The sequence below is a fragment of the Periplaneta americana genome, chromosome 7 (genome assembly GCF_040183065.1).
Source record: "Periplaneta americana isolate PAMFEO1 chromosome 7, P.americana_PAMFEO1_priV1, whole genome shotgun sequence".
Lineage (NCBI taxonomy): Eukaryota > Metazoa > Arthropoda > Insecta > Blattodea > Blattidae > Periplaneta > Periplaneta americana.
The window spans coordinates 10,408,470-10,421,729 of NC_091123.1; the positions used below are offsets into that span (position 1 = coordinate 10,408,470).

At 38.0% G+C, this 13,260-nt stretch overlaps 1 protein-coding gene across 2 annotated transcripts in view; it reads right to left on the reverse strand.

The window, feature by feature from the left end:
* Window positions 1-1,394: 1,394 nt before the first annotated feature.
* The window catches only part of LOC138702671 (uncharacterized), a 35,130-nt gene continuing 23,264 nt past the window's right edge, over window positions 1,395-13,260 (reverse strand). For both annotated transcript variants that reach the window (XM_069829998.1, XM_069829997.1), the window contains 2 exons: window positions 7,514-8,228; window positions 1,395-1,603 (listed from right to left, as the gene is read on the reverse strand). In XM_069829998.1, coding sequence (XP_069686099.1) covers window positions 1,455-1,603; window positions 7,514-8,228 — 864 coding nt within the window. In that variant the 3' untranslated portion in view covers window positions 1,395-1,454. The remainder of the gene's footprint in view (window positions 1,604-7,513; window positions 8,229-13,260) is intronic.

The window sequence follows — 13,260 nt, forward strand, 5'->3', positions numbered from 1 at the left end:
TCGCAAGTTTACCTTGAACTTTATTTTTTCTTCCTATGACCATGGCCTTCGACTTGTTTGCATTTATCTTCATCCCATATTGCTCACATCTGCCATTTAGCTCCAGTAGCATATCCCTTAGTATATGGTAATAATAATAATAATAATAATAATAATAATAATAATAATAATAACTAATAAAAATAACTAATAAAAATAAAAGGTAAAGACGTCACGATTAAGCCGTCTCATGAAGTAAATGTATTTTGAAATTCTTCTTACCAACTTTCCCTTGATTTGCCTGATTTCCTTTTCCATTTTTGTAAGTAATGTGTGGCCTGCCTGTCCATGAATTGTTAAGGCAGACTATAGAGCTAATAATAATAATAATAATAATAATAATAATAATAATAATAATAATAATAATAATAACTAATAAAAATAACTAATAAAAATAAAAGGTAAAGACGTCACGATTAAGCCGTCTCATGAAGTAAGTGTATTTTGAAATTCTTCTTACCAACTTTCCCTTGATTTGCCTGATTTTCTTTTCTATTTTTGTAAGTAATGTGTGGCGTGCCTGTCCATGAATTGTTAAGGCAGACTATAGAGCTAATAATAATAGTAATAATAGTTTTATTTTCCCTGGTCATCAGGCCTTCTCTTCCACTCAATAATACTGTATATCTTGTGGCAGTGATTAGCAAATAAACCAAATTGATCAAGTTCAGTGGCTAACGATCAAATTCATAATGATATAAATGACTGACATATTTCAATACATGTTCTAGTATAATTACAGCAAGTAGTAACCAAACGTGTTAATGATCAAGCGACGTGATGTCATATGGTTATAGGCATCCAACAAACAAAACTCAGTGCGCAGAAACCAGCGGGCGTGACTGTCTCGCGCAGATGACGTTTGCTCCATTTCCCAGCATGCTCCGCGTCTCCAATCACACCACCGACACTATGCGCATGCGCACATATTATCTTCTTGTGCAGAACTGAACACGTGTTATTGCTACAGAGTCAGGGAGTCGCATAGCGTTTTATATTAAATATCAATTTAATTTAATTTAAATATTTAAAATTTAAATATGAGGATAGTTCCAGTGAAGATAGATACCGATTGTGACTTAGAAAGAGACGATGTCGACATCTTGTAATGTTATATTCACTCAATTGGTTATTGTTACAGCTGCTCTTTGAGTGCACATGTCCGCAACCGTAGTCGTTATAGCTATACCAGTAGCCGCTTATCAAAGAACCCGGCTACTGCAGGGGGGTAAGACGGGTATAGCATGCGCGGCGCGAGGAGTCTGAGCTGAGTTTTGCTGTAGGATACCTATAACTAATAAATCTGACTACTGCAGCAGTCAGTTGGGGACTCAATCCATTACGACTAAGGGATATTTGTTGAAACTTATCACATTTATTTAACAGATTTTATTACAAGTCTGGAGGATTTCCTCTCATTTAGGAACTACTTTCTCGACCTCGCCGGATTTTGACTCCTTGCTTGCACCAGGTCCATCTTCTGTATCAGCCCTGTCCGTCTCGCCGTATCCATTGGATGGAAAGTCCAGGAAGGGCCCGGGGCCAAAAGTTGGAGGCAGGAACCCTGAAATGAACAAATCTTGTTTTAAAGCGCAATGAATAAACAAGTTGTAGTGATTGGTGCAGTTTTCACATTTTTAACTTTAAGGATAATATTTCATAATATCGTCAATGAAATAATCTCGAAATTATTTGCGATATTAAATAGAGCGTGAAGAACATTTCACAGGTCGTCGGTGTGCTCGATTTCCTCCTTCCGTCTGCTCAGATTCTGAAGACAGATTCTCATTGCGCAGGATGTGGTATTGCTTCTGATATCTTGTGTGCACTTTATTCCACATATTTCATTCTTCTACCATTCCGCCGATTTTTAAAAACTATTTTCAACAGTTGTAAAGCATCGTTAAATAAAGTATTTGTTGATTAATATTTGAGGAGAAAAATTCGCTCCGGCACCGGGGATCGAACCCGAGTCCTTGGTTCTACGTACCAAACGCTCTGATCACTGAGCTACGCCGAATTCAATCCACAGCACTGGATCGAATTCTCCTCCTTCAATGTTTCCCTTTGTGGCCTGACTCCAAGTTAGGCATATATGTTGACGTTATATGTCCAAGCCAACTGCCATTATACAAGGGGCGCACTCAACTGAGTGACTTGTTTGGCCGGGATTCCGCAGTTAAGTGCACAGTAATCTGTACAGAAATATGCACTGCAGCTATGAGAATATTAAAGATTTATTAATTTGTTCTACAGAATAATATGTGTAATATTGACAATTAATATTTGAGGAGAAAAATTTGGTGTAGCTCAGTGGTCAGAGCGCTTGGTATGTAGAACCAAGGACCCGGGTTCGATCCCCGGCGCCGGAGCGAATTTTTCTCCTCAAATATTAATTGCCAATATTACAGTTATTATTCTGTAGGACAAATTAATATAATCTTTAAAAGTATTTGTTGATATAATTGAGGTGCTCAGAATAATAAGGGCAGATCCCAACCGAAGTTAATTTTGAGGAAAAAACGACGTTTTATATGTTTTTAAAGCTCGTGAATTTTTAACATTAAGCCTTCATTTTTTCAGGATATGTTACTTGAAGTTTATCTGCAAATTCTTGATCCTTTGTCATTAGTAGTTCGTCTGTTTTTCTGCTGTTTAGTTACACAGAGTATATGAAGAATCCACTGCAAGAATGATGGATGTCATTTGGAATACATTTTGCAGGAGAAGCAATTGAAAGTTTGAAATGCTTAGCGCTCAAAGCTTGACTGTGATTTTCCGATTATTACTGGACAATGACTATCTGTGCTAATGCCATATAACTCTCTATGTACATTCTATATGTCTTAAGCTATGCATTGACAGTCTTGGTTCATTTTCGACAAGAAAGTGACATCCATCATTCTTGCAGTGGACTCTTCATATGGAATAAAAAAAAATGGGATGATAATTTTTCTTTATTTATATATTCTGGTACGATAAATCTATGTATGATTGAATCGAAAACTTTCATTTTTACCAAGTAAATCCTAGAAGCAACAATATGAAAATTTTTGTTTTGTCCAGTAAAAGAGTTAGTGGACGCAGTCATATTGACTACAACGCCATGAACTTGTAGTGGACGCAAAAAAAAGCCCACACAGAAAGCTTTCTTTCCCATTAAGGCCTAATTTTCAATGTGGAATATGAGAATTTTGATTTGGAGTCACTAATCGTTGCTTAAAATCAATTAAAGTTAAGCCTATGCGATAAATTATTCGTGAAAAGAAAGAAAGTGATTTATATAATTAATTATTTATTTATTTACATTACTGTTGGTAAATACACGCGTTATATTTTGCCAAGTCCTGCCTCTTTCACAAACAGCTTGATATATTATCTACACAGATAATTGATCACACTTTTTCACTGTATTTGTCCATCAGCGAAATTCTGATCTTTTTTGTAGTTTTTCATGTACACAATTTCATTCGTGAGAATAATTCAAGCCTCGCGTTTATTCTGTCGTTTTGCCAGAAATTCAGTTTAGCTTTCCTGTATTATAAAGTAATTTTGTCTTTTTTTTACACAAAAAAATACTCTTTATATTCACAGATGAAATATTACCTCTATTTAAACACCAGCTAAACTTGTACATTCCGCACACGATTGGGAGGTTGATAGACTCAGTCAAAGTTAGATTGGTTTTTTGTGAACTGCTTTAATTAGTACTGTATTCAAGGATAGCCAAAATAATGTTACTATTGAATCTTATTACATTGTACGTCCATCCACGGAATTTGAACAGGAAGATCAAAAGCAGTTATTAACTTGCATGAGTTGACTAATTTAAACCCCTTCAAATCCGTCGAATCAAAGGACACATTTTGTACCCAACTCCATCCGGTTTAGAATATTTTGAGCAAAATATTTTAGGGAGTTTCTTTTTTCTTTTTACACTACCTACAAGGAATTACCAGCATCCCTGTCGCTATTCTTAAACCAAACTGTCGACAGTTACAGAAAGTCATAATGGTGTTAAAAATGTAAATAATATTGAGAAATGATTTTCACTCTGGTATTAACGGATGTAGCCGCTTCATTTCATTTCTAAAAACTGCGCTACAATAAAAAAAAACGATGTAACAAGAAGTAACGTATCGTCTATCTAAGCGACGAAGATGCTGTTTTGTGCGTTTCTTTTAAAATGATTAAGTTGCGGTCACTAACCTCTCTGTATGTACCATTTCTAACATAAATTTCAACATAATGCAAAGCTATGTAACAAGAAACTATGGATCAGTATTTTGCTCTGATAGCGAGTTAAAATTGAGAAACACTAGTTGATTATTGCATCATCCACATGATGGAGATGTCATTCTGTACATCTCCTTCCTAGCGATTGTCAAGTTACGGTATCTGACTTCTTCGCCACGATGCAGTATTTCGTAACAAGGAACAATGAATAAGAAATTGTACTCCACAGGCCATAAATGGTGAAACAGTAGCTAACTGTATCAACTACATAATGATGTACATTTGTTTTGAAGTGATGCTCGTAGTCATGGTAACTGAAGCCTTTGCTTTTGTCATTTTCTACATCAACTGCGCGGCGATGGAAAAATATACAGAATGTTTCTGTGACTTTGTTACAAACTCTTAGAGATGATAGCGGGAATCATCGCTTTATCAACTGCTGTGGTTATCTAGCGTCTGAGTGAAATGAAGGTGATGACAGTAAAATGAGTCCAGAGTTCAGAGCCGAATGTTACCCAGCATTTGCTCTTAATTGATTGAGGGAAAATCCCGAAAATAACCTCAACCAGATAACTTGTCCCAACCAGGATTAGAACCCGGGCCCGGTCGTTTCACGGTCAAACATGCTAACCGTTATTCCGCAGCGGGAGACTTAATATGTTTACTAACAATTAGTTTATTTCCATTATTAAAATTTATAATGCAAGCCAATAATATCTGAGATTCAGATTGGTTGGACTGTAATTGCAACGGCTGTGTTCACATAAATTATTAAATAAATGTTCTATTTTCCTAAATACATATAAGCAGAAGACAATTACTCATTTTGCTTTCAAGTACGTTTCACGTTTTCATATATACTACACACAATCCAACAACATTATTGTACCAATAATCAGTGGCGGCTCGTGATAAAATATTATGTGTGTTCACAATTTTGTGGTTCCAAAATCGAAGAGAATTTGAAATCGTACGTTTAGTCTAATATGAAATGTCATGATTCCAATGTTTCACTATCGAAAAAAAACCGTATATAAATTCAAAACAACGTATAATAATAATAATAATAATAATAATAATAATAATAATGAAACTCAGTCTTTTTATTTCCAATTTTTCTTGGTAAGCCAGTTTACCCAGTTCTTTACTATTCAAAATTACTTGAACAGAGTTCATTGTTTACGTTCGTTAAAAATGAATACATACCACGGTCCCGTTATTTACAAACGCGTGTGTTCAGTAATATATTTTGATTCACAACACACTGATACACTATACCTATACCAGTACTGTAATCCCACTCGCATAGATTACTATAAATACATGCCAGTAAATATTATTCTTAAATATTATACACTGCCATACAGATACTTCAATTCACACCACCGCCACAGTCAGCCAGCACGTGTTTGAAAGCCTAACTATGCTATTATGCCGACACTGAAGTATAGTAATTCACAAACTACACTCTCGTAGCAGCACTGTACACGTAAGTAAACGTTCCTACAGTCAGATGCTGACAACTACAGTCTATTAAATTTCCTCCTCGAGATATAGCAGTTGAACGATAGGCATCGATGGACCTGACATCTGTAGGTTAGATACTCACCATGTTCACTTAACGCTTTGTGCTCTTGACGAGTCATAAGCGGCCAGCTAAAGACAATTTTCTCCCGCGCATGCGTGAAATTCCTGTAACCAACTCGAAAAGAGCACGGCTTGTACGTGAACGGATGTTGCCAAGTTTACATAAGAAGTTTATGCAAGATGCGGGAAGTTTAAAATACTCGACTCTGATATTATACATCCCCACTACGTCAATACGGTATCAAATAATAAACCTAGTCGTGCATTAATGGAAACAAGGTATTCACGTGCTCTTGTGCTCTTATTGACGCACCGCCACTGCCAATAATCATGTACAAAATTGATTGGAAATATAGCGGTAATTAGTTTGAAACTGAAGAAGCTAGAGGGTTAAATGTATATGCGTCGTTGTAGCCAATGCTGTCATGGAGGCCATACGGGGTCATACATTGTACGGGAACCTAGAATTTTTTAATGATTCGAATGGGGAAGGAAATTTTTGCCTATAGGGAGGCATACATTGTATGGGTGCTTTAAGTTTTGTACGTGGAGATCTGTACTGATCTTAGATCATCTCTTGCAGTTTTTAATACCTATATCTTCTTTGAAATTCATAAACATAAACTGCCCACCTCTGCCGAAATCTAGAACTATATGCAAAAGATGGTATTTTTCCAGAAAAGCTACACCAAAGGAGGCAGTTTTCTTTTGTTTCACTGGTTTCTGTGTGATTTTAGTTTGCAGCCACAAATACTTTCAACATAAAAATCGTTTGATACTTACCTGTTTATTCTGATTCACTGTTGTAGGTTAAGACTTCCCCATTACTTGTTACTAATAACCAACATAACATGTGAGAGGTCCAGAACATATTAGGGAAATTCCTGTTTCCCCAGTATTGCATTCTGAACCTCTTGATTATAATATTTGTAACAAGTTGAGGGAACTACAATATTGCATTAGAATATATCGTACAGGTAAGCATCAAACGATTTTTAAGTTGAAAGTATTTGTGACTGGAGACTAAAACTACTAACAGAAGCCAGTTAAGCAATGGAAAATTGTACTTTCTTTGGTGTAGTTATTTATTTACTACTTCCTTGAGATAAAAACATCCATTAAATGACGCCCAGAGAGATGGAAATAGAGGAAGTAAATATATTTCAAGCGATAAAATAAGGGAGGGGGCTTATGGCCAAGAAAAAAAATTACCATGACAGCACTGGTTGTAATGTATCTGTAGACATGATTATTAATAACAAAGTGACTGCTACGGTATTTCTACAACACGATAAAACTAAAAACTCGTTGGCTTTCTATGACACAATGTCCGTAAATAAATGATTTTTGGTGTCCCAAGTGGAATGCATAGGGATATATTTCTCTGACCTCGAATATGGAACAGTTCTTAGAATACGAGACACCTAGCAATCCTAATATTAATCACCCCTAAAAGTTTGTAACAAGGCCACAGAATCACCCTGTATAGCAGGAATGAATGGATCAGTGTCTGTCTGAAGATTATGGCTTAATCCACGCTATAAGGTAATATAAAGACCTTACTCTCCAGTTTCGTTCTTATTGCAGTCTTGTCAATATTATGAGACAGTACAGTATTTATTCAGAATGCTTGCTCCTCAATGCAACGTACCGGCGGGATGCGGCGGGTAGGGGTGATGAGGGTACGGATGTGGATGCGGTGACTTCCCGTTGTCGTGCGGCTCGAAGTGGTCCCCATGGTGCAGATTGATGTGTCCGTAGTTCACAACCGAGTGGAACGCATGGGGATTGTTGTGCGGGATTCCTCGGGCGTGGATTGGAGTCGGAGGGTGATAAGGGTAGTGTCCGTGCGCGTGGTGGTGGTGCACTGGGTAGTAGTTCGGGGGATGATGCGGCACGTAATGCGGGCCAGGGTAGTGAAACCCCCGTGCAGCGGGGGATAGGTAATGAGGGTATTCCTCGGCATAAGGCAGCTTGAAGTTCACATGGGGGTGGTAGGGAGGAGAATAGTGGTGCGAGCCCAGGAAGTAGTCTGGCGGGGAGGGGATGAACGGCGTCCCGTACTTGTTGTAGGCGTACGTGCACGCGTAGGGATATCCGTGGTTGAACATGTATCTGTAGGCGAGGATGGGTGAAGGTCCGAACGTGTGGAAGTAGTAGGGGTCGTAGTAGTGGTCCGGGGGTTGGGGAGGCCCAAACGAGGGCACGAAGTGCGAAGCGGAGCCCTGTTTTTCGTCAGAGCTGTTGGCAGCCGCCGAGAGTTCCTCCTGCTTCTCCCTTTCGTCCACTCTCACCTCGTTGTCGCCAGGGCTGTCGGTACTCGCCAGCAGCAGCAGCGATGTTAAAACGCCAGCAGCGAGCAGATTCTGAGAACAGAATAGGAATATTAAAGGTAGAATAACCCTTCTCGGGTTCTCAGCCAGATGAGTTGGAGATTTGCCTCCAAGCTTTCGACGGCTAGCTCTGCCATCTTCTTCAGGGAATGATGTTGTAAGAGCCTTAAAGGCTCATTCAATTGAAAATTAAACATAACGTAAGCGTTAACTTAAGAATATAAACGTTACGGTAAAATCAAGAAGTCATACCATAATTCACGATGGGAACATAAACATAACCGCAAACATACTTGGACATCATCATCATCTTCCTAACAAGTATTAGGCCAAGTTGCCTGTTACGGTCTCAAACTAGAATTTTCAGTCCATCTCTTCTTGGACGGCCTAGAGATCTTTTGCCATATAGATGGTAATGAAACAGTGCTTTTGGAATTCTGCATCGATTCATTCGTTCGAGATGACCTTTCCACTGAAGTTGATATTTGCTGATGAACTATATAATGGGTTCGATTTGAAGTTCTTGCATTATGTCCTCATTTTTTTTATGATCCCAGCGAGTATATCCAGCTGTTGCTCTCATAAACCTCATCTCACTTGCTGTTATTCTACTGACATCTTTATTCTTCACAGTCCACGCTTCACCACCATAGCTTAATACTGGCTGTGCTAAGGTTTCATACAAGCCTATTCTTGTGTGGCTTTGTACTAGTGAAGGTTTCATTATTTTATTAATGATCCCCAATGTTGTATTATATTTACATATTTTTTCAGCAATAAACATACTTGGTAACTATGGAAACATAACAACGACGCCATTTTCTCATATTCTGTCGTATACTTCAGCGCTCCACGATTGTGTTCTGTTTGCAAATCACGTAAGCAGAAGCATGAAAGTTTGGAGTTTGCAAACTTTCATGTTAACGTCTTACGGTAATGTTTATGTCAATGCTTATGTGAATCATTGTGAATGATCCCATGTGGTGGCCTGGGCGCAAACTTCTGTGTTTATGTTACGGTTATGTTTAATTTTCATTGTGAATGGGCCTTAACACTTCGAACATGACGAAATGGGCTGAAAAAAAAGTGTGAGAAAACAGCTTGTAAAATTTCAATGGATTTGAATTTCAAGGGTGCAGCCATTTATATTTTGCGTAATTTTTATGCTTTCTAGCGCCACAGAGCATTGGAACTTGCTCAACATATAAATAAGAGATTGCTGATTCTATTTTTACAAGAAAATGAAAATGCGATTTTTGACTGAAAATGACCAAAATTTCACCCGTTACCCCCTTAATACCACATTATTATTATTATTATTATTATTATTATTATTATTATTATTATTATTATTATTATTATTATCATTATTATTATTCATATTATAATTATTATTATTATTATTATTATTAGAGTTCGTATAGGTCAGTTTCTGTCGGATGCGTTTCCAATTCACTGTGGGCTGAAGCAGGGAGATGCACTATCACCTTTACTTTTTAACTTTGCTCTAGAGTATGCCTTTAGGAAAGTTCAGGATAGCAGAGAGGGTTTGGAATTGAACTGGTTGCATCAGCTTCTTGTCTATGCGGATGACGTGAATATGTTAGGAGAAAATCCACAAACGATTAGGGACAACACGGAATTTTATTGGAAGCAAGTAAAGAGATAGGTTTAGAAGTAAATCCCAAAAAGACAAAGTATACTATTATGTCTCGTGACGAGAATATTGTACGAAATGGAAATATAAAAATTGGAAATTTATCTTTTGAAGAGGTGGAGAAGTTCAAATATCTTGGAGCAACAGTAACAAATATAAATGATACTCGGGAGGAAATTAAACACAGAATAAATATGGGAAATGCGTGTTATTATTCAGTTGAGAAGCTTTTGTCATCCAGTCTGCTGTCAAAACATCTGAAAGTTAGAATTTATAAAACAGTTATATTACCGGTTGTTCTGTATGGTTGTGAAACTTGGACTCTCACTTTGAGAGAGGAACATGGGTTAAGGGTGTTTGAGAATAAGGTGCTCAGGAAAATATTTGGGGCTAAGAGGGATGAAGTTACAGGAGAATGGAGAAAGTTACACAACGCAGAGCTGCACGCATTGTATTCTTCATCTGACATAATTGGGAACATTAAATCCAGACTTTTGAGATGGGCAGGGCATGTAGCACGTATGGGGAAATCCAGAAATGCATATAGAGTGTTAGTTGGGAGGCCGGAGGGAAAAAGACCTTTGGGGAGGCCGAGACGTAGATGGGAAGATAATATTAAAATGGATTTTAGGGAGGTGGGATATGATGATAGAGACTGGATTAATCTTGCTCAGAATAGGGACCCATGGCGGGCTTATGTGAGGGCGGCAGTGAACCTCCGGGTTCCTTGAAAGCCAGTAAGTATTATTATTATTATTATTATTATTATTATTATTATTATTATTAAATATTGCGGTTTGTGTGAATGTAGATAATATATTAGAACAACACGGTAACAGGAAGTTTGAGAAAGTCTGTTGTGTGGTCTGATGTGATTATAGCTAAGATGGGAATCTGATCGTCATCTTCACAAATATGTGTGGGTACACGTCACCGATGTATAAGCATCATATTTAGGAAACAAAACAGAAATAAACAAAAGTAAAGGCGTTTAGTTGTCTTGTGGAACTATTCCGAGCTCCATGCGTGATGTTCCTCTCTTAATAGTCTTAACTCCACATGAAACGTGCCGACAAACAAAAGATGAGAGCAAGTTCAAGGCGGACGCGGTGCCTGTACCCAAGGCCGAGTGCACTTATTTGAGGCAAATTGACTCAAAGAGTGATTTCATGTTTTCGTGTCCACGTGGAGCTTGGTGTGACGTCACTGACCCGAATATAACACAGATTCGGGAAATACTTGACCCAGTCTCAGGTTTCGTTTAAGAATTTTGTCTTCATCACTCTGATCTGAGATTGTTTTGTCCTACGGCGCTGGTCTTCCATCTAGGCGGCTCGGGTTCGACCCCTGAGTACTACCTTCCCCTCTGTCATTCCACCACCAACACACACTACTTCACCTACACTTTCCCTTTTCCATCATCTCTTTTTCTTTCACTCATTTCGGGTTTGTGACCGATATAGAGTCGACTACGAGCCGTCACTGACTTTGGACTCCGTGGTATGTGGTCATTAGTTGCTGGTTGTAGTGCTATGTATCATGGACCAAATCGGAGGCAATCCATAGGGGAATCTGCAGCGCGGGAGTGTCTTAGGGCATGCACATCATTCTATCCCGAGTCCATCTAAGCGACCTGCGTGTGAGAGCAGTTCCCACCCCGTGCCCTTCCCCTTAAAGAGGATTAGTATACAGTAGTGAGTAGGTACATTGTTAGCAGAGTAGATGGACATTAGTGGTGCTATTCATAGACATTTCGCAGCACGCGCTACGAGCGTACTAAGCTAGTCCCGGCTATCCACTGGTTACTAGTACAGAATTTAAATCATATCCTATCGCTAACACTGATTTATGAATACGAAAAACGCTGATCATCCACCGGAAGCCCGCGCTAAAAATGTCTATGAATACGGCCCTAGTTTTTCAAGTCGGGGAAGTAGATTAAATTCCTGAACAATCTTAATTGACTTTTGTATTAACAGAAACGGTGTAATTTCTCGAGAAATTCCTTCTCCACTGTTGCCACTTGACAGTTTATACTCATATTTAATATTACAATTCTTACCACTGATAGACTACAGATAACAAGGGGAAACTTCAATATAATATTACTGTTAAGTAAAAGAACTTCATAGCAAACGTCATTCCCTGTGTCTAACAAAATTTTGACTCCAAGATTTGCGAGTTAAAATTCGATCGAGGGAAATATAGCTATTTTAAAGGGCGGTAAAATCGCTACTAAGCCTTCCGCCGCCGAGAGGGAAGTAAAGCTTTGAGGTCTGTGTAGTAAAATTATGACAAGTTGAAGCACTGCACTGATAGAGGGCTCCAGTCAATCTTTTTTCAGTCATTTATCGTTCACTTTGAGTTTTGACACGTTGAGTCTCTGTAGTTGAAAAAATCTTTTAATAACTACTACTATTCCTACTGCTACTACTACAAATAACTTACTATTAGGTTCATTGTATTAGATTTACGGCACTTCAAAATTACCTGTACCCGATAGAGGGTTCCAGCAAAGCTATTCCGTTTATCTCATTTTCACAAATTTTTTCTAACACGTCTCATTTCACCATATGTTTTGCCTGATACCATGTAGTTTCGGAAAATATAGCACAGAATGACGCTTTAGAGATTATAGCCTTTTTTTTTTGCTTTGATTTAAAATTAAGATTTATTATTTTTTTTTTCTAAAATTGTATTTCACGTGTCTTTCTCGAATCGTACTGATAAATACTAAATATGAACAATATTTGACAAATAAGCTCTTATCATCCAGTCTGCTGTCCAAAAATCTGAAAGTTAGAATTTATAAAACAGTTCTATTACCGCTTCTTCTGTATGGCTGTGAAACTTGGACTCTCACTCTGAGAGAGGAACATAGGTTAAGGGTGTTTGAGAATAAGGTGCTTAGGAAAATATTTGGGGCTAAGCGGGATGAAGTTACAGGAGAAAGGAGAAAGTTACACAACACAGAACTTCACGCATTGTATTCTTCACCTAACATAATTAGGAACTTAAAATCCAGACGTTTGAGATGGGCAGGGTATGTAGCACGTATGGGCGAATCCAGAAATGCATATAGAGTGTTAGTTGGGAGACCGGAGGGAAAAAGACCTTTAGGGAGGCCGAGACGTAGATGGGAGGATAATATTAAAATGGATTTGAGGGAAGTGGGGTGTGATGATAGAGACTGGATTAATCTTGCACAGGATAGGGACCGATGGCGGGCTTATGTGAGGGCGGCAATGAACCTTCGGGTTCCTTAAAAGCCATTTGTAAGTAAGTAAGTATTTGACAAATAAGTTAGGAGAAATTCTTTACACAGACGGCATGTCCGAAGTTACGTTACATTAGGCCTATCAGGTAAGCTAAAATCGTGTATTTTGGCGAAAAATCTGAATAATAATA